The following is a 21,989-nucleotide window of genomic DNA, read 5'->3' as shown; positions in this document are numbered from 1 at the left end:
GGTCCTCACCCAGGGGTTTCTATTGAGTTATGCCAATTTTACCTTAATGTGTCTGTGTCCTAGACTGTTTCATGGCAGCCAGAAACCTTGTTTCTCCCCAGAGTCTTTAAAGAAAGTGCGTGACATTCTCTCTTTCTTCTTTTCCACCATCCCTGACAGACTGACTTTTTAAAAAATTTTTAAATTTAAATTCAATTTAATTAACATATTGTGTATCATTAGTTTCAGAGGTAGAATTTAGTGATTCATCAGTTGCATACAACATCCAGTGTTCCTATAGCAAGAGCCCTCCTGAATGCCTGTCACCCAGTGACCCCATCCCCTGACCCACGACCCCTTCAGCAACCCTCAGTTTGTTTTCTAGAGTTAAGAGTCTCTTATGGTTTGCCTCCACCTCTGTTTTCATCTTATTTTACTTTTCCTTCCCTTCCCTTATGTTGATCTGTTTTGCTTCTTAAATTCCACATATGGGTGAAATCCTATGGTATTTGTCCTTCTCTGACTGACTTATTTCGCATTCGCTTCTATGATCGCACGGCAAGTAAACCTTATGGCCTGATGCCTTGGCTGGGGAGTCTGTCTTGCATGTTCCATAGCAGAATTCCAGAACCGGAGGCCACCAGTTGGGGTCGTGATTTGCTGAAAGGAAGTGGTTTGGGAGGAAATGGGATAGAGGCATTTGGAGAATCTTCTCCCAAGACTGGTTAGTCTGCAAGTCTATTTACTCAAAGCACAACCCAATATTTGAACATCAAGAGCTGTATTTGAACATCAGGACTGACTACATAATTTGTAAGGCCCAGTGCAAAATGGAAACTTGGGCTCCTTGTTCAAAATTATTAAGAATTTCAAGATGGTGACAGCAAGGACTTAAACAAACCTGGACCTTTCTGAATACGAGGCTCTTGGAAGCACTGGTCATACCCCAGGTGCTGGCCCTATTGTATACTCTCTTTTTCCATTCCTTCAGAAATATTAAATTAGGGGCGCCTGGGTGGCTCAGTCGGTAAAAGCCTCTGTGTTCGGCACAGGTCATGATCCCAGGGTCCTGGGATCGAGCCCTGCATCGGGCTCTCTGCTCAGAGCAGGGAGCCTGCTTCCCCCTCTCTCTCTGCCTGCCTCTCTGCCTGCTTGTGATCTGTCTGTCAAATAAATAAATAAAATCTTAAAAAAGAAAAAAAGAAATATTAAGTTACCATCCCCTCTCCCAACCCAAGCATATAGATGTTCTGGGAGTGAGTCACATGTTCAGAAAGGCAAAAATGAAAAGTATTTTAGTATATTTTCAAAATGCCTTTGGTTATTTAAGGTTCCTAAACTGTATCTAGCTCTACTCTCTGAGTCTGTGAAAACTAAGAGTTAGAGTCAATAGTAAAATTGCATTTCCTTCACGTATTTATCCATCCTTTTATCATTTATTTATTGAGCACCTGCTATCCTCGTAGCACTGTCCCAGGCTCCAAGGATTCAATAGTGAGCAAAACTGACATGTCCCTGTCCTTGTGAGGCTCTTGATTTAGAGCAGGAAATGAGCTCTAAACAAATAATGATTCACACAAATATAGAATTACCAATTGGGATAAGAGAAGAAGCATGATTTTATGAGCAGGCCTGGCCCAGTGTTATAGGGTTGACATTGTGTGGTTAGAGAAGTTTTCCCCAAGTCATCTTGAGCTGAGGCCTGAGTAGATGTTTAAAAAGAGGGAGGCAAGCTCTCCTGCATGCCCGTGGCCCACTCCTTGCAGGGAATGTCCCCCTCTCCTGACTCCTAAGGGTTGAATTTAAGCTACTCTTACCTGCTGTCTTTTCAGATTCTCTGATTCTGGGAAACGAAGGATTGACGAGACAGCTGAAAATGACCAGGAGGACGATATACTGGGTCCCCAGATCTTCAGGTGGCCTCGGGAATCTTGGCATGGACATGGGCAATGACATGGTTTCAGGGCTTAGCTATGTAAGTAGGTCTCCTTTGCATGAAAATACCAGAAAACTGAATTGACAGGATATTCTCAATGGTCACAAATTAGATCAGAAAATTTTATCCCGTATTATTCAACCTTGGTTTCCTTTAATGGATCTCAGGCTTCTGCAATTAAATGAATCATAATCTTTGGTCATGACACCACTTCATGGTTGGTCTATGCATCTATGTATCATCTATTACCTATTTATCTATGTATTTACTTATAATAGTACATTAGGCACCTGTAGGCCCATCATCAACTCACCAGCTTGAACCTTGACAATCACATCCAGCTACTGGATCTCCTTCCACTTCATTCCCCGACTTTCCCAACTGAAGTAGCTACTCCCCTGAATCCTTTCTCATCAATCCCTTACTATGCTTTTAAGATAGTATTATATAGTCTATGTGAAGTCCTAAAGATAATACTTTAAAAAATTTTTAGTTGTTTCCTACTTTATCAAAAGGGTCCCATGTAATGTTTGGGGGTTACTCTCTTACTTGTTGATTTCTTTTTAGTAGGTTTACCCTCAGAGGGTGACTTGGTCTCACATTCTGTGGGTGACTAACGATAGCTCCCTTTAGTCTTGTCTAAAGTGTGTATCACAGATTAAAAACATGGGGAGGTGGGGTGGCCTGCCCAGAGTCACCCCAGGAATGTAGGCAGAGCTAAGGCTGGGACCCAGTTATCTCGACTCATGGCCCACCACTTATTCCCTACCCAGAAACCTTTCTTTTATTTATTTTTTAATTGAGATACAATTGACATAAAACATATTCGTTTTAGGTATATGACATAATGATTCAATATTTGTATATAGTGTGAAAGAGTTACTACAACATAACATCCATCGCCTCATACAATTATAAATTTTTTTCTTGTGATGGCAAATTTTAAGATCTGCTTTTCAAAGCTTTCAGACCTACAATGCAGTGTTCTTAACTATAGTTACCACGCTATACGTTATAGCCCCATGGCATTTATTTTTAAATTTTTTTATTTTTAATTTAATTTATTATTATTATTATTATTATTAAGATCAGTTCCCATGACATTTATTATATAACTGAAAGTTTTTGACCCCCTTTGCCCATTTCACCCAAACCCCACCCCTACCTCTGGCAACCACCAATCCGTTCTCTGAACGCTTTGTTATTGTTGTGTTTAGGTTCTAAATACACGTGAAATCATACAGTGTTTGTCTTTCTCTGTCTGACTCTAGCAGCCTTTCTTTAGGAAGCTGAATGTGGGAAGATCCATTGCCCTTGGGTGGCTGGTCTGGCACTTCAGAATAATATTTATGAGATTGGTTGGGAAACTGATGTTCTTTTGGTTTCTTTCCCAAGAATACGTACACTCTAGAAGATGGCTCCTGGAGCCAGCAGGTGAGGAAGCCTGAGGCACCGGAGGTGGCAACAGTTCTCCCCTGGGGGAAGTATGATGCTGCCTGGAGAAGCATGATTCCTTTCCGTCCCAAACCAAAGTGAGTTCTGAGGGGGAGGTAAGGGCAGTACCCATTAGGGCAATGTTCTTCAAACCTTAACACCTAGGCTCTTTCCCAAAGGTGTCTCCACATGGTCATGTCACCCACCACAGCCAAATACCTCCAGAGCAGACTGTGGCACATCAGGAAGGCAGAGTCAACTAATTAACTCACTCATTTGTTCATTCATTCATTCATCCAACAAGGATTCATTGAGCACATATATGTGCCAGGCACTGTGCTAGACCTTGGGGGAACCACAGTAAGCGAGACAGACATGATCCTTGCCCATCACGGACCACACATTGGGGAGGAAGACAATAAGCAAGTAAACTAATAAACATGGTTATAAGCTGCTTGAAGATGGTATTAGGAAGAAGTGTGAGGGTGCTGAGGGATAATAGAACAGCAACAAGTTGGTAGGTTCTTGGTAGTTAAGCTGTTCCCTGGAGGATAAACAAGATATTACTAGGCTGGAGTAAAGAAAGAGTGATCTGGGCGAGGGAACAGCATGTGCAAAGACTTGACCTTGAGGTGGAAAGAACACAATATGACGTGTCTAGAAACTGAGGAGGCCAGTGTCACTGGAGTTTTGTGTGATAAGGGATGTGGCATGAGATGAGATTGCAGAAGGATGCAAATTTCCACAGGGCACATTAAGTATGTTGGTCTCCATTCTAAGCGAAATGGGAAGCTGTTGAAAGGGCCCAAATGCCTTGTGGTGTTACCCTTAAACTTAAGAGTTAAAGAAATTCAATGTATCCTTGTCCAGTAAACCACAGTTGAAAATAACCATCCCCCAATGTCTCTCTGACTCACACAACCTTTCTCTCAGGGGCCTGCACAGAATTCATTTATTCATCATGTATGGACAGGACCTCAGCATTCCTCTAGGCCGTTTCTTCAGCATTTTGTCACCAGGACTCCGTTTTGTATCCACAATCCCCTCTTCTCTCTCACAAGTTTGCTAAGATTTTACCTATCAACAGAACTGCTGTTGTTTTCCTATTTTTAAAAAAACTTGAGCTCCCCTCACTACTAGCTACATTGTTCCCACAGGATTGCTCTCATCTCCACTGAGAACAAAGAACCTGGGTACTTCAAGGAACTGGGCAGTTTCATATAGAGGAACGCTCTGCTCCTCTATCAGTTCACAGTCTCTGGCCCTTTTTCTGCAATCACACATGGCCCCACATAGCGGGTGATACCTGATACCGATCCCCATCCTCCCCCTTCAGCCCCTTCTCTCTCCAGCTTCTGGGCAGAAGACACAACTGTGGGCCAGGTGGGACGTGAGGAGGGGAAGGGCCACCAAGTGGAGAAGAGCCCATAGTCCAAGACGAAACAAAAACATCCCATGCATTTGGCATTTTCGTTTTCTCGTCTTTCTCCCCATGTCTTCTTTTTAATGGAATTTTCTTCAGATCAAAATACACAGCATTAAAGGCAACTTTGAAAAAAGAGTAGAAGTTATACACAACGCCAACATCCTCATCCAATTTTTATTTCTGTACTTGTGAATCATTTCTAGAGCTATGACCTTATCATTCTTACTTATTACTTTTTATTCCGCTGTTGTTGTTTTTATGAAAATTACATAAGCAAAGTATAGAAAACGTGAAACAGTGAGAATCTCTTTTCCTGTAATTTTACCAATTCTAATCCCTTTGTCAAAGTCAACCACTCATAGTAATTTGATATAAATGTATTTATATGTACATATATAAATGCATACATACAAAAACATAAATGCACATATACATATAATACATAAATACATAAATATATGTACATATATGAATATATTAATGTGTATACATATGTAAATGTGCATATGTAATTGTTAATAGTGGTTGACTTTATATATATAGTTTTGTTTGCCTTCTCTCATTTCTTCCCTTTTTTATATAAGTAAAAATATACTGAATTTCTCAACCTGCAAGTGGCCTTTTTTTCCTTGCTCACTATGCTTAGAGCTTTTTCCAAATTCTAGATACAGATCAACTCTATTTTTGGACGTTTCTGCATTGTTTTCTATAGACCTTACTTCTTCTCTTTCTTTTTAAGTCATTCCTGTATTGTGTTTTTGTTGTTTCTGTTTTTTAATTATCATGCATAACAGAGTAATGAAAAAAAAAATACCGTTTTGTATATCCAGATGACCAGCTGTGGTTTTTACATCGTATATAATGGATCCCTGCAAAATCTTGCTCTTGCCTTAATTTTCTATCTTTGGAGCCTATATCATACGGACAACTACAAGAGTGCCTGGGTGATTTGGTGGGTTAAGTGTCTGCCTTCTGTTCAGGTCATGATCCCAAGGTCCTGGGATTGAATGCCAAGCCCCGAGCCTTAAGTCAGGCTCCACACTCAGTAGGGAGTCTGCTTCTACCTCTTCCTTTGCCCATCCCCCTGCTCATGCTCCTTCTCTCTCTCTCATGTGCTCCTCTCTTTCTCTTTCAAATAAATAAATAAAATCTTAAAAAATAAATGAAAACAACTACATGACCTATGACTTCTCTGCTAGGTTTCCTGCCCCACAGCCCCTGGATGATGCTGGCCTGTTCTCCTACCTTTCGGTGTCATGGCTGACCCCACTCATGATCCTAGGTTTACAGAAACGCTTGGATGAGAACACCATACCCCAGCTGTCGGTAAATGATGCCTCAGACAAAAATGCTAAAAGGTAAAATTATATTGGGCAAGCCACTGGATTGGTTAAATACCATGTCTATGGGGTTGGTGACCAGAGATGCTGAAGAGTAGCAGGTAGGGCCCATCTTTAGATAACCAAAGAATATGCATGCTTCCTTGGTAACAAGAGGCCTCATTGTAGTTCTTGGACCCCTTGAAATGGTATACGTATTTTATACATATGGACTAGAGACTTTTTTCTGGAGCAAGGATTCATATCTTTTATCAGATTTGCCTAAAGGCCCCGGACCCCCAAGAGAGTTAGAAATAACCCCTCCTTGTTCCTTTTGCTTTTTCTTCTGGATCAGGCAGTTAACTGTGTGACTCATCATTAAATTTTGGGTTAAGGGACTAGTCTCCTAATCCCTAAGTCAACACTAACTAGTTCTGTGATTGAGTTTTCTGTACCACGTACCTCACAAGGTAATATGAGGATTAAGTGGGGGGAGGGGAATGAATAAGTGATTTTTAAATGTTTTGTATTCATGTTCCTACCTCTAACTGCTTCATGAGAGACATCAGGTAGAGAGTGGCATTTTCCAAAGAGTACCAGAAAATGGTTGTCCCCTAAGAACTTCCCTGAAAAGCACGTTCCTTGGTCAAGAGAGTTTGTGAAACGTGGCACACTATTGCCAGATCTCAGAGATTAGTTTACCAAGTAAATTAGTGTACTGAGGGTACTGAGAAAACAAAGCTGGTTCAACTTTGACCTATCACTTCTCAGAATTGTTCAGTAAAAGAGAAAAATTAGTTTTCGGGGAACACCTGCCTCTTACATCATGCCAGATACTGGTCAGAATCTCATTGCTTACCAGCTCTGATGTCGGGCAAGTCACTTACCCTAACAGAGACCTTTCGTCCTTGTGCATAAAATAAGGGAGCATAAAATTGACCTCTTGGTCTTTCATAGGATTGTTGGAAGAGTCAAAAGAGATGAGGAATTCAGTTTAAACCACCTGGAAACATGCCCAGTGCATCTTAAGCAACCGGTTAGATGTTTGGTTGCTCTTTAACCATTATGAACACAAGGTTTCTTGATTTGTGTCTATTCGCTTCTAATGCACTGATTCTGCTGTTTTTATTCTGTAACTCACCATGTCTGTCTACCAATACTTTTATCATCGTGCCACTTTGGGATGTTTATTTGAAAAAACAATGACCCATGCATTCACACCTTTAAAGAGGTTTCTTCGTCTGCGTTCCTCACTGAACAAGCAGAGTTCTGGGGTGCGGCTTGCCAAGCCCTTCTGAAGAACTGATTTGACTGCCATGAGCGTTTGCTGACAAACTACCAGCCATCACCATCACCACCATGGTGGTCAGCCCAGTGGCAGAATCACCATTATCACCACCATCATCTTCAGTATCACTTTCATAATTATCCATAGTTTCCATCGTTCTATAGTGACAGAGCATCACCTCCTTTCACTGTCACAAGTAAACAGGGCAAATGTTACTTTCCCCACTTTATACCAAGGATCTGAGGACTAAGAGAAGTAAAATGATGTTCTTAGAATCACATAGCTAATGAGGGGAGGAGGTGAGGTTCCGAATCTGGTAATCATGGCCAGAAATTGATACAGTTGCTAGGAGAGCTGAGGGCAGGCTACGGGACACTTGGATTTGTTTAGTCGAAGCTCTTTTAGTTTGTTTTACTTTCCTTTAATTTGTTTAGTCAAGACTTTTTTACTCTAGTGCTTTTGGTCTCTGTGGATTGGGTTATATATGGAGGTAGGGCTGGAACAGGAGAGGTGGCCTCACAGATTGGCCTGAGTAAAATTGTCCACGAGCAATAAAGTCCTCTAACACATATGGGTGACATGGGGACATTTTTGCTTTATTGACCTAGGGCCCAGACACCTCTTTCCCTGCAAGTTATCTGGCCCACACTAATGGGCATGGGATGGAACTGTTGTTTTAGAACTCAAGAAGGAAGAAGCAGCCTGGGGGGTCTGACGGCCGGTGAGGGAATGTATGACAGGAACATTCTCATGGTGTTCCTTTCTGCCTTTAGGTTGGGTATGAGTGTCCATGGCTGCAGGGTTGGGAGTAGAAAGGGCTAGAACTTGAGAGACTTGGTGGCAGAAGATAAGAACCGGAAGCAGATAGAGCTGCTTGAGAACGTGCATAAGCAGGGCTGCCCTCAAGCCCTGAGCACAAAGGGTGGCCCACCATGCTCCTGCTCTGTGAGGAATAGAAGCTTTAGGGAGACCTGGAGTCCCCTGGCATAGTCCTTTATGTTCCCATTAAGGGCAGTGGTAATCGCTTTTCAGAGAGTAGAACCAAACAAGGTGGAGCAGGAGGCAGGAAGTAAAAGCGCAGAGGCCAGCATAGTGACTGCAGCTGACAGACTGGATCGTGGATGAGGGGAAGCATCCAGGGCCAGATTAAGACTCTGGAAGCCAGAAGCACTACAGTGATTATTTTCCAGCTATCTGCTCCCACATCAAACATAATATAAAATGAAAAAAGAAGGATAAGCGAGTCAATGAAAGTCTTAATTTCTGTTAAGGTAACTTCTTTGATGCTTTTTTTGAAATATTGTTTTTCAATTTTTTTCCTCAAAAAAATGTTTTTGGTGTTCCCGTTTAACTGATAATAACATCAACAGCCTAGGCATCATTAGCTCAGATTGCCAAAATAAGGGCACACTTTTAATTAGGTGATCCAACATTGGGGCACCCTTTGGGGGACTTTGAAATAAATGGAGGCACTTTTTGGAGGTCAGAGTTTTGGGTTTTATGAATTTTAGTTTGTATAAAAAGAAAGAGAGACACTATTTAAAGTCCTAGGTCATTTCCTCAATTAACTGTATTTCAGGGTAACAAAATAGTTGATGAGGGAAAGTTATCTTTTTAATTTTTTAAAGTAGTTTTTTAAAAAATAGCCCCAGCACAGGGCTTGAACTCATGGCCCTGGGGTCAAGACCTGAGTTGAGGTTAAAAGTTGGATGCTTAACTGATTGAGCCACCCAGGTGCCCCTGAAGGTGTTTTTTTTTTTTTAATAGAAAAATTCAAATTACTAAATACAGAAGGAATGTTAGAATTAGAAATCACCATTTTGCCAGCCCTAATAGAAGTGGCAATGGTCATCAATGATGAGGAGCGAATGGCAGTGAATGAGTCAGGCTGATACTCCTTAACCCACTGACACCGTGAACATTGCTAATAATAGGACATCAGACACTGTGTCTTCTGCTATTATGCAAAAGAAGTACACTACATCACCTATTATGTATTTTTTCAGCTGACCTGAATTCTGAATTTCACTACACCCTAGATCTAGCTAGAAGTTTAATAGAAAATACAGGGCACAGAAGGTTATGGTTATGTTAACAACAGGATAGAGATGCAATCAGTCAAATCCAGAATGTGAGAAATTCTTGGAATAAGTGACCCAGTTTCTTCAACAAACAAATGGCATAAAATGCAGAGAAGGAGAAGCTGTTACAGGTTAAAATGAGGTACAAGAAGCCTATTAGATTTGTCATTTAAATGCAATGTGTGGACCTCATTTGGATCTTGATTTGGGTGAACTAACTATAAAAACATGTTTTTGACATATTAGAGAAATTTGAACACAGACTGAGTATTAAATGTCATCACAGAATTTTTATTAAATATGCAATAAGTACATTATGTTAATATATGTCAATTGTTATTAATAATTAGTAGTTAGTGAATAACTATTGTATGTCACTGTAGTCTTTTTAAAAGGCCTTATCTGGAAGAGATACATACTGAAGCATTTGTAGATGAAATATGTCTGGGATTTACTTGAAATACTCTGTGCAAAGAGATTTCACTGGTTGAATTCTCCTCTTTTGAAGGCTTTGCCTCCTTTGGGAAGAAGAAGTCTTGAGACATGGGATTGAGAAAGCTTCAGTGCTTCGAGTGATGATGAAATTTCAAAGAACAAGGGCTCTTTTCAATGTATTTCTGAGCTGCCTCTTCTCCGCCTCGTGTGTGCTAGGGCCAGTAAGTGGCTGGCTTTGTGAGGTTTGTGGGGCTCCAAGCTTTAGAGATTGGCACGTTCAAGTCCATGCGTGGAGTTGGGACTTGTTTTTCTCTAAGCTGCCACTTGGAAAATGAAGACCTTTTGGAGGTAGTAGAGCTAGCAGCTGTTAGGAGTATGAGTTTTGCAGCAATTGCTTGGGTTCAGACCTTGGCCACTGAATTACTGAATGACTTTGGGCAATCTGTTTGCCTTAGCTTCTTTAAGGAACCCCATGACACACCTAGTGGTAGACCTCATGGAAACACTCATGTATAAAATGAAGAGCATGACATTACCTGCCTCTCAGCATGAATTTAAATGAGATGAATATATAAAACACCTAGAATGTATCCTGACTAGGTACAAGCTAGCTGTTTTGAGAAGTGACTGAGCAGCTCTGGGAATGCAGGTGGCAGGGAATAGTGGTCTCTTCCATGTACTATGGTTGAGATGAATCAACTTGATCTCCTGTCCTCCAGGTCCTCAGCTCAAGTTTCTGATTGCAGAGAATAAGTCTCATTGTCCCAGCTGGGGTCACATGCTCACCAGTTGGCCTGCAGAGGGTAGGGCACTTTGGCCAAGCAACCTAGACTGCATGCAGTGGGACAGGTGCAAGTCTGTCCAGAAGAAAACTGGAGTACTGACTGAGTAATCCAAACTCCTGCTTCCTTCTAGATGCTGATTGTACCAAAGATCCTGGAATATTCTGAAGCGCCATCAGGAAATATTGCCTATGGAGTGGGACTCTGCCTTGCCCTCTTTTTCTTGGAATGTCTGAAGTCTCTGAGTCTGTGCTCATGCTGGGTCTTAAACCAGCGCACAGGCATCAGGTTTCGTTCTGCTGTTTCCTCCTTTGCTTTTGAGAAGCTAATGCAATTTAAGTCTCTAACACACATCACCACTGGAGAGGTAAGTGCCTGGGACTATATTGGAGGCCATACTTGCCTAGCCTTTCTCCAGACATCCATGCCCTGGGGGCTGAGGGAGGGAGGAAAGGGAGTTAGGAGAGTTAGAAATAATTCCTACGGTGAGTGTGGATAATCATCAACAGTTGCTTCTGAGGACGTAAGAACAGGTCAGCAGTAACCAAGGGAGATGCCACTTGCATTCAGAGGCTTTGGACAAGATTGATTCATTCATTCACCACATAGTTACTGAGGCCTACCTTGGACCAGACCCTGTGCTGGGCCCTGGGGATATAGCAGTGAACAGAAAGACACAAACCCTCAGTAGAAGTGCCTCAGAAAGTGCATCCCCTCAGCCAGCCTGGGGAGGAGGGTATGGATGGATGAGCGGACAGGATAGCTCAGGGAAACCAAGGGAATAGCAACTGTAAATCACCTCTCTGAGTGTTCATTCTTATCTGCAAAGGAGGAGTACTTAGAGCAGCCTGGCTAATTGTTATTGGTCTATCAGTTCCCTTTTCTTGCCCCTCCTATGATGTAACACAAACGTACTAATGTTGACAGAGATTGGAAAAAGATGCTCCAACTTATGACGCATGGGCATGGGAATATTAGAATTTTATATATTTAATTTCATATTCCCTATTTTTCTCTTGCTTACCAGTTGCCTTGAGGAGCATAGATTCCTTTACTATTAAAACAGGCATTTGAATTTTTGGAAAACGCAGCACTCCTTTGATTCCATATCCTCAAGCCAGACCCTTTGTGATCTGGCATCAGCAACTGTCCAACCTCCCCTCTTCCCATCTCCCCTCTTCCAACACTAGGTTGGCTTCTTCCTTTCAACCAGGCTAGGCTAAACTTCAGTCCTCAAACACACCAGGCACACCACCTCCTGGCAATGTTGCTCATATCACCCCCAACCGCTATCCTTTTATAATCCCATTCATCCTTCATGGATGTCCTCTCCTTCGTGACAATATTGCTAAACCCTACCATCCACTCCCAGTCCCCACCAAGCACAAATCCGGCTGCCCCGATAAGATGAGTCCCCTTCATGGGGCACCTGGGTGGCTCAGTGGGTTAAAGCCTCTGCCTTCGGCTCAGGTCATGATCTCAGGATCCTGGGATCGAGCCCCATGTGGGGCTCTCTGCTCAGCAGGGAGCCTGCTTCCCCTCCTCTCTCTGCCTCCCTCTCTGTCTACTTGTGATCTCTGTCAAATAAATAAATAAAATCTTAAAAAAAAAAAAAGATGAGCCCCCTTCAAAGACACAAACCCTTTCAGATTCACCACTGTATCCCTTAAATGCCAACATTTGAATTACACAGGGCAGATGTCCAAAAAAAATCTGCCAGATTACCCACTGCCATCGAGTGGGTGCTTTCTCTAAACTCGATTGGTAGCCAATGTAAGGTATTTATTAGTCCTGTAACTTAAGGCAACTTGTTCAGTCTCTCTGAAGCTGCAGAATAATAAGACCAGCCGTAAAGGATTGTTATTAATGAATTAGTACATATAATGCACATAGAAAGGGGACAGAGGTTCAGAAGTGTTAAATTGCATTGCTGACTTCTCTCAGGCCTTGAGCATGGGGGCTCCCTGTCCTCCTGCATTTGACGGATGTTGAGATCTGTGGTGGCCCTTCCCCCTGTTTATCTTAGGAGAGTCATCATAGTAGTTATTAACTTCCACGAAGCCAAACATCATCCCCAAGGCTTTACCTTGTTAGCTCAGTCAGTCCTCTGACAACCCTTTTATGCGGTGGTCTCTATTATTGTTCCCATGGTCACAGAGGTAGAAACTGAGGAAGGAAGGAGTAGGAACCGTATATACAAGGTCATGTGATTGGTAAGCAGCAGAACCTGGCTGCACTTACCTGCCTTGCCAAGGAGACTTTCCGCACTGAGGTCTATCCTGGTTCCTTTTCTCTGTGCCTCTGTCCTGAGCACCTGCTATGTGCAAGGCCGATTTCCCCCAAATACGCTCAGGAACGTAAGACAAGATGGCCCACCTGGAAGTGGGGATGGAAGTAACTGGTTACATGAGGAGTCCTAGGGGACTGCTTCCATAAACTTTATTTTAAAATTAATTTATAAAACACCTTCATACGTTCTCCTTGCAAACAAAATAAAGTGGACTAGATGACTCCCTAGACCCCATCACTTCCCGAATGCCAGGAGGTGACCACCATTATCAATAGGGCTTGTGTCCTTCTATGCTTTTGTGTGTTTAGGTACACATGCAAGATACCCATGGAAAATGTGTTGTATCTTGTGCTTGTGTTTTTACATAAATGATACTACATTTTACAGGGTTCTGCCACTTTGTTTTACTAATAGAAAATGTATGATACAATTTTCGGGGTGAGTTTTTACATCAAGGATGCTACATTGTTTGGGCTCTTTTGAAGATTTTCTTTCTTCCTCATTATGTCTTAGCCTTCCATCTTAACACATGCAGATCTTTCTTATTCCTTTTCAAGGATGCTTACTTATAATTGTAGCATTTCCTTCCTCCCCATTTTTATTGAGATATAATTGATGTATAATGTATTAGTCCAGGGTTTTATACAAGGTAATGATTTAATGAGTTGCAAAACAATCACTACCATAAATTTAGTTACCATTCATCACTTTACATAGTTATAATTTTTTTTAAATTTAATTTTACTTTTTTTATTTTTTATAAACATATATTTTTATCCCCAGGGATACAGGTCTGTGAGTCGCCAGGTTTACACACTTCATAGCACTCACCATAGCACATACCCTCCCCAATGTCCATAACCCCACCCCCCTTCTCCCAACCCCCCTCCCCTCAGCAACCCTCAGTTTGTTTTGTGAGATTAAGAGTCACTTATGGTTTGTCTCCCTCCCAATCCCATCTCGTTTCATTTATTCTTCTCCTACCCCCTTAACCCCCCATGTTGCATCTCCACTTCCTCATATCAGGGAGATCATATGATAGTTGTCTTTCTCTGATTGACTTATTTCGCTAAGCATGATATCCTCTAGTTCCATCCACGTCGTCGCAAATGGCAAGATTTCATTTCTTTTGATGGCTGCATAGTATTCCATTGTGTATATATACCACCTCTTCTTTATCCATTTGTCTGTTGATGGACATCTAGGTTCTTTCCATAGTTTGGCTATTGTAGACATTGCTGCTATAAACATTCGGGTGCACGTGCCCCTTCGGATCACTACGTTTGTATCTTTAGGGTAAATACCCAGTAGTGCAATTGCTGGGTCATAGGGTAGTTCTATTTTCAACATTTTGAGGAACCTCCATGCTGTTTTCCAGAGTGGTTGCACCAGCTTGCATTCCCACCAACAGTGTAGGAGGGTTCCCCTTTCTCCGCATCCTCGCCAGCATCTGTCATTTCCTGACTTGTTAATTTTAGCCATTCTGACTGGTGTGAGGTGATATCTCATTGTGGTTTTGATTTGTATTTCCCTGATGCCGAGTGATATGGAGCACTTTTTCATGTGTCTGTTGGCATAGTTATAATTTTTTGCCTGCAGTGAGAACTTTTAAGATCTGCTGTCTTAGCAACTTATACACCATGCAATAGTAATTATGGTCACCATAATTATTTATCTTATAAATGTTTTTACCTTTTGACCACCTTTATCCATTTTCCCCCACCCACCTTAAGCATTTTCAATATGGCTAAATTGAGTGTTTTATATGCATTATCTCATCAGTTGTCACATCAGTGGTATGGAGTAGGTGGTATTATTATTCCCATTTTACTGATAAGGCAACTGAGGCACAGAGAGACTGAGTATGTGTCTTTGGTCCTATAGTTACTACATGACAGGTCTGGGACATGATCTCTGACAGGTTTTTCCAGGATTCAATATTACCTAATACTCTTGGAGTGGATGCTTTAACCTTTCCCCACCAGTGGACATTCAGAATGTTTCCAGGGTTTTGCTGCTAATAAGCACAACTGTAGTAAATGTCTTTGTCTTCCTCTTGCATGTGTGGATGTTTCTCAACAGAGAAACGAAATAGCCAAGTCTTGGGGTTTGTGCAATTGTTAACTTTTTAAGATACTCTCCAGTTCCATTCCAAAGTGGCTGTACCAAGCTAGCTCCCTCATACACTTCAAATTTTTGTAAAAGTTCAGCCTGAGGCATATCCTGGGAACTGGAAGGAGATCAGTTTAAAGTGAAAAGGAAACCACTTCTTAAGGCATTCAGACTGGTCATTCTAAAAGACATTCATGATCTGGGTCCTTAAATATTTCTTGATTTGCAACGTCAGCTTTTATGTAACATGGAACCGGGCAGTTAGGGAGCAGGAAAGTGGAGCAAAGAGTCCGTAGCAAAATAGAAAAGGAAGGATAAAAAGACTTAGCTCCTGCCTAAATAAATTCAGCCATTATTATTAGTAGAAATAGAATGAATAGAATAGAATAAGAAAGAAGACTAGAAGTAACTCTCTGGGGAATCTGGATATGAGAAGCAGTAGCAATAGTATAGTAAAATACAACTTTTACTGATGTCTATGTGCAGATATCTTATTGACATCCTCACAGCAACCATAGAAAATGGGTATAATTATTCCAGCTTCATAGGCAAAGAAGCTGAGGCTCAGAGTGGCTCAGAGTGGCCTAGGAATGGGCCCAGGGTCACACAGAGAGTAAGAGGAGAGCTGTGAACTCGGTGTTTTTGTCTCTACCACCATGCCTCCCAAGCTTTCCTGTCCCCTGCCCATGTAGGCCCTTCTAGGTACTCGAAGAGGTGAAACCTGTGCCCACAGGCTTTGCTGTCTTACAGGCCATTAGCTTCTTCGCCAGCGACGTAAACTGCCTGTTCGAAGGGGTGTACTATGGCCCCCTGATCTGGCTCATCTCTTCATTGCTGATCTCCTGCACTGTCACCTCTTACCTCACTCTTGGACCCACTGTGCTCTCCGCCAGTCTGTGCTATCTCCTAATTTTACCAGTGGAGGTAATGTCTTTTTTTTTTTGTTTTTTTTTTCTTCTCTTTGCCCTCCATATGATGTTGGATGTTCCTCAGAACTCTCTGCGCTCTGGAATCTGGGGTACTTCTGAATGGAAGTATTGATTCCTGTTGACTGTTCATTCCACTGTGGTTAAGTTTCAGCTTCCATTTCTGCCTAACTGTTCTCTGGCCACAGCATTGGCCAAAGAAATAAGAGGTGATTATGATATGCAAAAGTCCATCTCATAGATTTCTGTGAGGGATTATCTGCCTCACACACTTTCCTTAGTAGATGTCCTCTATGTAAGGTTTTTATTCCTTCTTTTTTACCCTGAATGTGGTGATGTAATAGCCCAGATAGCATTTAACGTTCGGCTGAGCACAGTAAAAAGGGAGAAGGCCAGCAAATTTGCTGACAAAGATTCAGGTGAAATAAACCTGGGCAAAACAGGAAGTGAGTCTTGGGTTATATGTGCTCTGAATTATTGAAATCAAGTGTTTTCCTCCCTTCGCACAGGTATTCTGATCAGGTGATCATAACTATTGGCAGGTTAGAGTTCCCAAGGGCAGAGGAGTCATATTTCTGTTTAGTTAGCCTCAACCTGGCTTGGGACACAGGAGAAAAACACCCCCAGGATGTGTGAGACAGGTGCTCTAAGGCATGATGGAGTGGTTTCCGTTGGAAAGCCTTCAGCAGGACCCTAGAATTTAGAGTCACAGTGGCTTCCAACAGGGCAGGATTAAATCCAGGTGGCCAACCCACATCTGCATTTTACCTTTGGACATACTCCCCGTTGTCATAGTTACGCCTGGGTGAACCCTCCTACCCTTGTCAAAAGAAGCTCTTGCTGCATCCTGACTATAGGTGTTCCTGATTCGAAAGATTGTTAAGATACACAATCACACCTCTGAGATCAGCGACCAGCGCATCCGTGTGACCAGTGAAGTTCTCACCTGCATTAAGCTGATTAAAATGTATGCATGGGAGAAACCATTTGAAAAAACAATTAAAGGTACAGAAAATCTCATTTTCTTGCTCAGAACCTTGGGATGCCATGGTGGGTCAAGCCTCTCCCTTTTGGGGGAGTTCTTTCATGCTCTGGAAGTTTGGTGCTCTTTGGAGGATGTTCTTAGGGTTAATTTCAGGGCCTTTGTCTTTTTTTTTTTTTTCCATACCTTTGCTTTTCATCTCTCAGCCCTCAGAAGGCAGGAAAAGAAACTGCTGGAGAAGACTGGGATTTTCCAGAGCCTGACCACTGCCTGCTTGTTTATAGCCCCTACAGTGGCCACAACATTGACGTTCCTTATCCACACATGTTTACAACAGAAACTCACAATCTCAGTGGTAAGTGCTTGGGGTGCTTCGTTTCCCCCCATATTGATAAGGAGTTTTTCTTTTATATCTTTCCCTAGACCATGTTCCTTCAAAGATCTGAAGGTTTTGCACATGGACAACAGATGCTGATTTTGATTTTCCAGACTTTTAGGATGCTCGAACTTTCTTCCATCTTAAACTGTCTGAAAAACTGACATCCCTTGCATAGCAACTATGGGAGGGAGGGATGACAAAGTCACCCCAGAGGAGTTGAAATGAGTAGTTAAAACCCTGATGACTCTGACACATGCCTGGGGGTTGAGAATCCTAAATTAAGGAGTTTCTTTGAACCCAAAATAGGGCTCTGAAAATATACCTTAAATAAAAAGCTGGAGCTTCGGGGCGCCTGGGTGGCTCAGTGGGTTAAGCCGCTGCCTTCGGCTCAGGTCATGATCCCAGGTCCTGGGTTCAAGCCCCATATCGGGCTTTCTGCTCAGCAGGGAGCCTGCTTCCTCCTCTCTCTCTGCCAGCCTCTCTGCCTACTTGTGATTTCTCTCTGTCAAATAAATGAATAAAATCTTTAAAAAAAAAAAAAAAAAAAAAAAGCTGGAGCTTCTTCTGCCTTCTCTCTGTGGTCTGACTCTGGCCCAGAAAAGCAGCAGCTGCCTTTTAGGGGTAGAATCCCAGTTCCCTGAAGAGGTAAATCAGGGGGCTGCTTTGGGAGAGCTTGGAATCCAGGTGGGGCTTGGAACAGAGCACTGCACCCAAAGCAAGAGGGGGAAGCATTTGAGAATCCGCCACCAAGGGTTTGTTTGTGTTCCAGAAGCAGACACCTGACTTGGCCCAGGCATGCACCAGAGAGGCCCCCTGAAAGCTTGAGGGTGGGCACGGGGGCTTTTGTAGGAGAAAGTCTCAGCAGGAGTTTAGGGTCACCCTGCACTCACACAGTGAAGGATGAAGAAGGGAGTGGAGGTGGGGCATGGATTGGAAAGTCCCCAGGTACTTCAGGTCACATTCTGAGATCCTGAGCGAGGTTGTCTGCTGTCGTCAGGGCAAGTCTCCCAGGAGAGAGTGAGGCATGGATTAGCCTTGAAGTGCAGGGACATTTGGAATATTAGAAACAAGTATCTAAGGCAAGGAAGGCTGAATACAATCGTAACCGCAGTAACAGTATCAAGCTCCGCTGACAGCGGACAAGCTCTCTCACATGTACTTTCTCAGTGCTTCCCTGCATTTATTCCTGTACCCGCTGATGATTTTGACCCTATGCCAAGGGGAAAGCGCAGCTTGTTGGGAGAGGGGACCTGGCCAAAGTCGCAGAGTCACCGGCTTGCCAAGCTCCATCAGGAGCCAGGCCTAGAGACACAGAGACGTTAAGAGGAGTGCTCCTTTGAAGGGCATCTTCGTTCTTTCCACAGTTTGGCAACCGTGGCCATTGCTGCTATAAACATTGGGGTACAGGTGGCCCTTCTTTTCACTACATCTGTATCTTTGGGGTAAATACCCAGTAGTGCAATGGCAGGGTCATAGGGAAGCTCTATTTTTAATTTCTTGAGGAATCTCCACACTGTTTTCCAAAGTGGCTGCACCAACTTGCATTCCCACCAAAAGTGTAAGAGGGTTCCCCTTTCTCCACATTCTCTCCAACACATGTTGCCAAGATGCCCTTCAATGGACGAATGGATAAGGAAGATGTTGTCCATATACACTATGGAGTATTATGCCTCCATCGGAAAGGATGAATACCCAACTTTTGTAGCAACATGGATGGGACTGGAAGAGATTATGCTGAGTGAAATAAGTCAAGCAGAGAGAGTCAATTATCATATGGTTTCACTCATTTGTGGAGTATAACAAATAACATGGAGAACATGGGGAGATGGAGAGGAGAAGGGAGTTGAGGGAAATTGGAAGGGGAGGTGAACCATGAGAAACTATGGACACTGAAAAACAACCTGAGGGTTTTGAAGGGGCAGGGGGTGGGAGGTTGGGGGAGCCAGGTGGTGGGTATTAAGGAGGGCACGGATTGCATGGAGCATTGGGTGTGATGCAAAAACAATGAATACTGAAACAATGAATATTGAAAAGAAATAAAAAAAAATAAAATAAAAATAGGGGCGCCTGGGTGGCTCAGTGAGTTAAAGCCTCTGCCTTCAGCTCAGGTCATGGTCCCAGGGTCCTGGGATCGAGCCCTGCATCAGGCCCTCTGCTCAGCAGGGAGCCTGCTTCCTCCTCTCTCTCTGCCTGCTTCTCTGTGATCTCTGTCTGTCAAATAAATAAATAAAATCTTAAAAAAAATTAAAATTAAAATTAAAATTAAAAAAAACAAAAAACAAAAACAAAAAAAAAGAGAAGTGCTCTTTCCCTGCTCTTCCCAGTCTCCTCAAAATACTGGCTCCGTCCCTGCCATGGGGGGGGACCGGCCTATCAAAAGCTGGGGGGGGGTCTGGCTCTGTGGCTTCTGGCTCCAGGAGGGAAGCCTCAGGGGGTGGAGAGAGAACAGAGATGCGCCCCTCACCACCTCCTCCCCTCCTTGCCAGGCTTTCACTACGGTGGCCACCTTGATTCCCATGCGGCTGTCCGTGTTCTTCGTGCCCTTTGCAGTAAAAGGCCTCACGAATTCCAAGCCCGCAGCAGAGAGGTTTAAGGTAAGTTGTTGGAGGACTGTTTTTTGTTTTTTTTTTAAGATTTTATTTACTTGACAGAGAGAGATCACAAGTAGAGAGAGAGAGAGAGAGAGGAGGAAGCAGGCTCCCTGCCTAGCAGAGAGCCCGATGTGGGACTCGATCCCAGGACCCTGAGATCAGGACCCGAGCCGAAGGCACAGGCTTAACCCACTGAGCCACCCAGGCAGCCTAGTCGGAGGACTGTTTGTGTGGCTCTCTGTTTTGGTGTTCGTCTGCCTGCAGTCATCATGACGTTCCTCCCGAACATGACCCCAGGCCAAGCCAGACGCCAGCATCCACGGAGAGGGATTGGCCAGCTCAGGGACCCCCTGCACCCAGGCTGTGATGGAGGCTGGAACACAGAGGAATCGGGCCCTTGGGAGGTCTTAGGACAGTCTATACAAACCAGGTCTCAGACAGGAGGTCTGCAGGGTTACCCTGATGGTTTTGCTTTTAAAAAAAAAATCATATTTGTTGCTTGCATTTAAAAACCTGGGAATTCTATTTAAAAATCAGATTTCTGGATTTTTTCTGAATAATCAGAAGATCTGGGAACATCAGACCCACATTTCCCCATGGCCACAAACAGCTGGAGTTGAGGTGATTAGTTGTCCTACTTAGATGAGGCAGTGGGATACAGTTTCCTGCTGCCTCCACTGTACCCTACTGTATACCCTACAGCTCCCACTGTGCCCTACTGTACACCTTACAGTCCCCACTGTGCCCTACTTGACACTGGGGTTGTTTCACCTACCATTTATCCTCTTAGCAATGGTCTACTTCACTTTTTTCCATAGCTGGTCTTGCTCCTACAGCACCTGAGTTTAAAAACCCTTATCTAGGGGCGCCTGGGTGGCTCAGTGGGTTAAAACCTCTGCCTTCGGCTCAGGTCATGATCACAGGGTCCTGGGATCGAGCCCCACATCGGGCTCTCTGCTCAGCAGGGAGCCTGCTTCCCCACCCCACTCGCTGCCTGCCTCTCTGCCTACTTGTGATCTCTGTTTGTCAAATAAATAAATAAAATCAATAAAAAATAAAAAAATAAAAACCCTTATCTAAACCAATTTACAAAGTCATCTCACTTAAATGCATGTAGTTCCCAACTTATTCACTCAGTCATTTATTCATTTATTCAAAAACTATTTCTTGAGGGGCACCTAGGTGACTCAGTCAGTTAAGTGTCTGCCTTTGGCTTGGGTCATGATCCCCGAGTCCTGGGATCGAGCCCGCCTTGGGCTTCCTGCTTGGAGCAGAGCCTGCTTCTCCTTCTCCCTCTGCTCCTCGCCCCACTCCTGCTCATTCTCTCTCTTGCCCTCTCTCTAATAAATAAATAAAATCCTTTTAAAAAAAGTATTTATTGGATACCCACCACCTGCCAAGTACTGGGACAGAACATACTACTGTGAGCCTGACCAATGGGATCCCTGCTCTCAGGAACTTACAACCTGGTATTAGAAACAGGCAACTAGCAAGTGAATTAACAGTCAAAGAAGATAACATCAGATCACATGAAGAGCTATGATGTCAGTAAAACAGTGTAATTTTCTGGAGAGTATGTGGGGGAGGGCTGGGACAAATCTGGGTGTGCTGGACCCGGAAGGCCCCTCTGCTAAGGTGATTTTTGATCTGAGTGATGATAACTAGGAAGTGCAAAAGCCCTGAGGCTGGAATGAACTTGGCTTGTCTGAGGAAGGATAAGACAGTCCATTACTTATGAAGAGCCCCAGTAGATTCCCAGACTTCTCTGCCACTGAGCAGGGCTGATCAGGGCTCCCTGCTGCCTTCTCTCTGTCCGCTGGTATCCTAGGCTCTCCCATCTTCCCCTCTGTGCCTGTTTTCATTTGCAGGGTGGGCAGAGTTGAGGAAGCTACAGTTTGGGCTCCGAAGGGTGGGTAGGGATGTTCGCTGAAGGAATGCCTGGAGAGAGAGCTCAGAGGTCAGAGAGCTTTTGGCTAGGGATGGTGTCATTATGGTGGTGGAGAAGGGAGCAGGAATGGTAATGGTGAGG

At 43.3% G+C, this 21,989-nt stretch overlaps 1 protein-coding gene across 1 annotated transcript in view; it reads left to right on the top strand.

Annotated features, from left to right (window-relative positions):
• LOC111157323 (ATP binding cassette subfamily C member 11) overlaps positions 1–21,989 on the top strand; it is a 68,513-nt gene that overhangs the window by 8,772 nt on the left and 37,752 nt on the right. Inside the window, exons 2-10 of the mRNA XM_022518638.1 lie at positions 1,812–1,954; positions 3,311–3,447; positions 5,975–6,133; positions 9,972–10,119; positions 10,814–11,047; positions 15,833–16,006; positions 16,866–17,013; positions 17,197–17,345; positions 19,856–19,963. Of these exons, the coding sequence (XP_022374346.1) occupies positions 1,856–1,954; positions 3,311–3,447; positions 5,975–6,133; positions 9,972–10,119; positions 10,814–11,047; positions 15,833–16,006; positions 16,866–17,013; positions 17,197–17,345; positions 19,856–19,963 (1,356 nt within the window). The 5' untranslated portion in view covers positions 1,812–1,855. The remainder of the gene's footprint in view (positions 1–1,811; positions 1,955–3,310; positions 3,448–5,974; positions 6,134–9,971; positions 10,120–10,813; positions 11,048–15,832; positions 16,007–16,865; positions 17,014–17,196; positions 17,346–19,855; positions 19,964–21,989) is intronic.

Source organism: Enhydra lutris, unplaced genomic scaffold (assembly GCF_002288905.1).
Source record: "Enhydra lutris kenyoni isolate GAN:26980312 unplaced genomic scaffold, ASM228890v2 scaffoldscaffold54, whole genome shotgun sequence".
NCBI lineage: Eukaryota > Metazoa > Chordata > Mammalia > Carnivora > Mustelidae > Enhydra > Enhydra lutris.
This window is presented reverse-complemented; position numbering and strand designations above follow the sequence as displayed.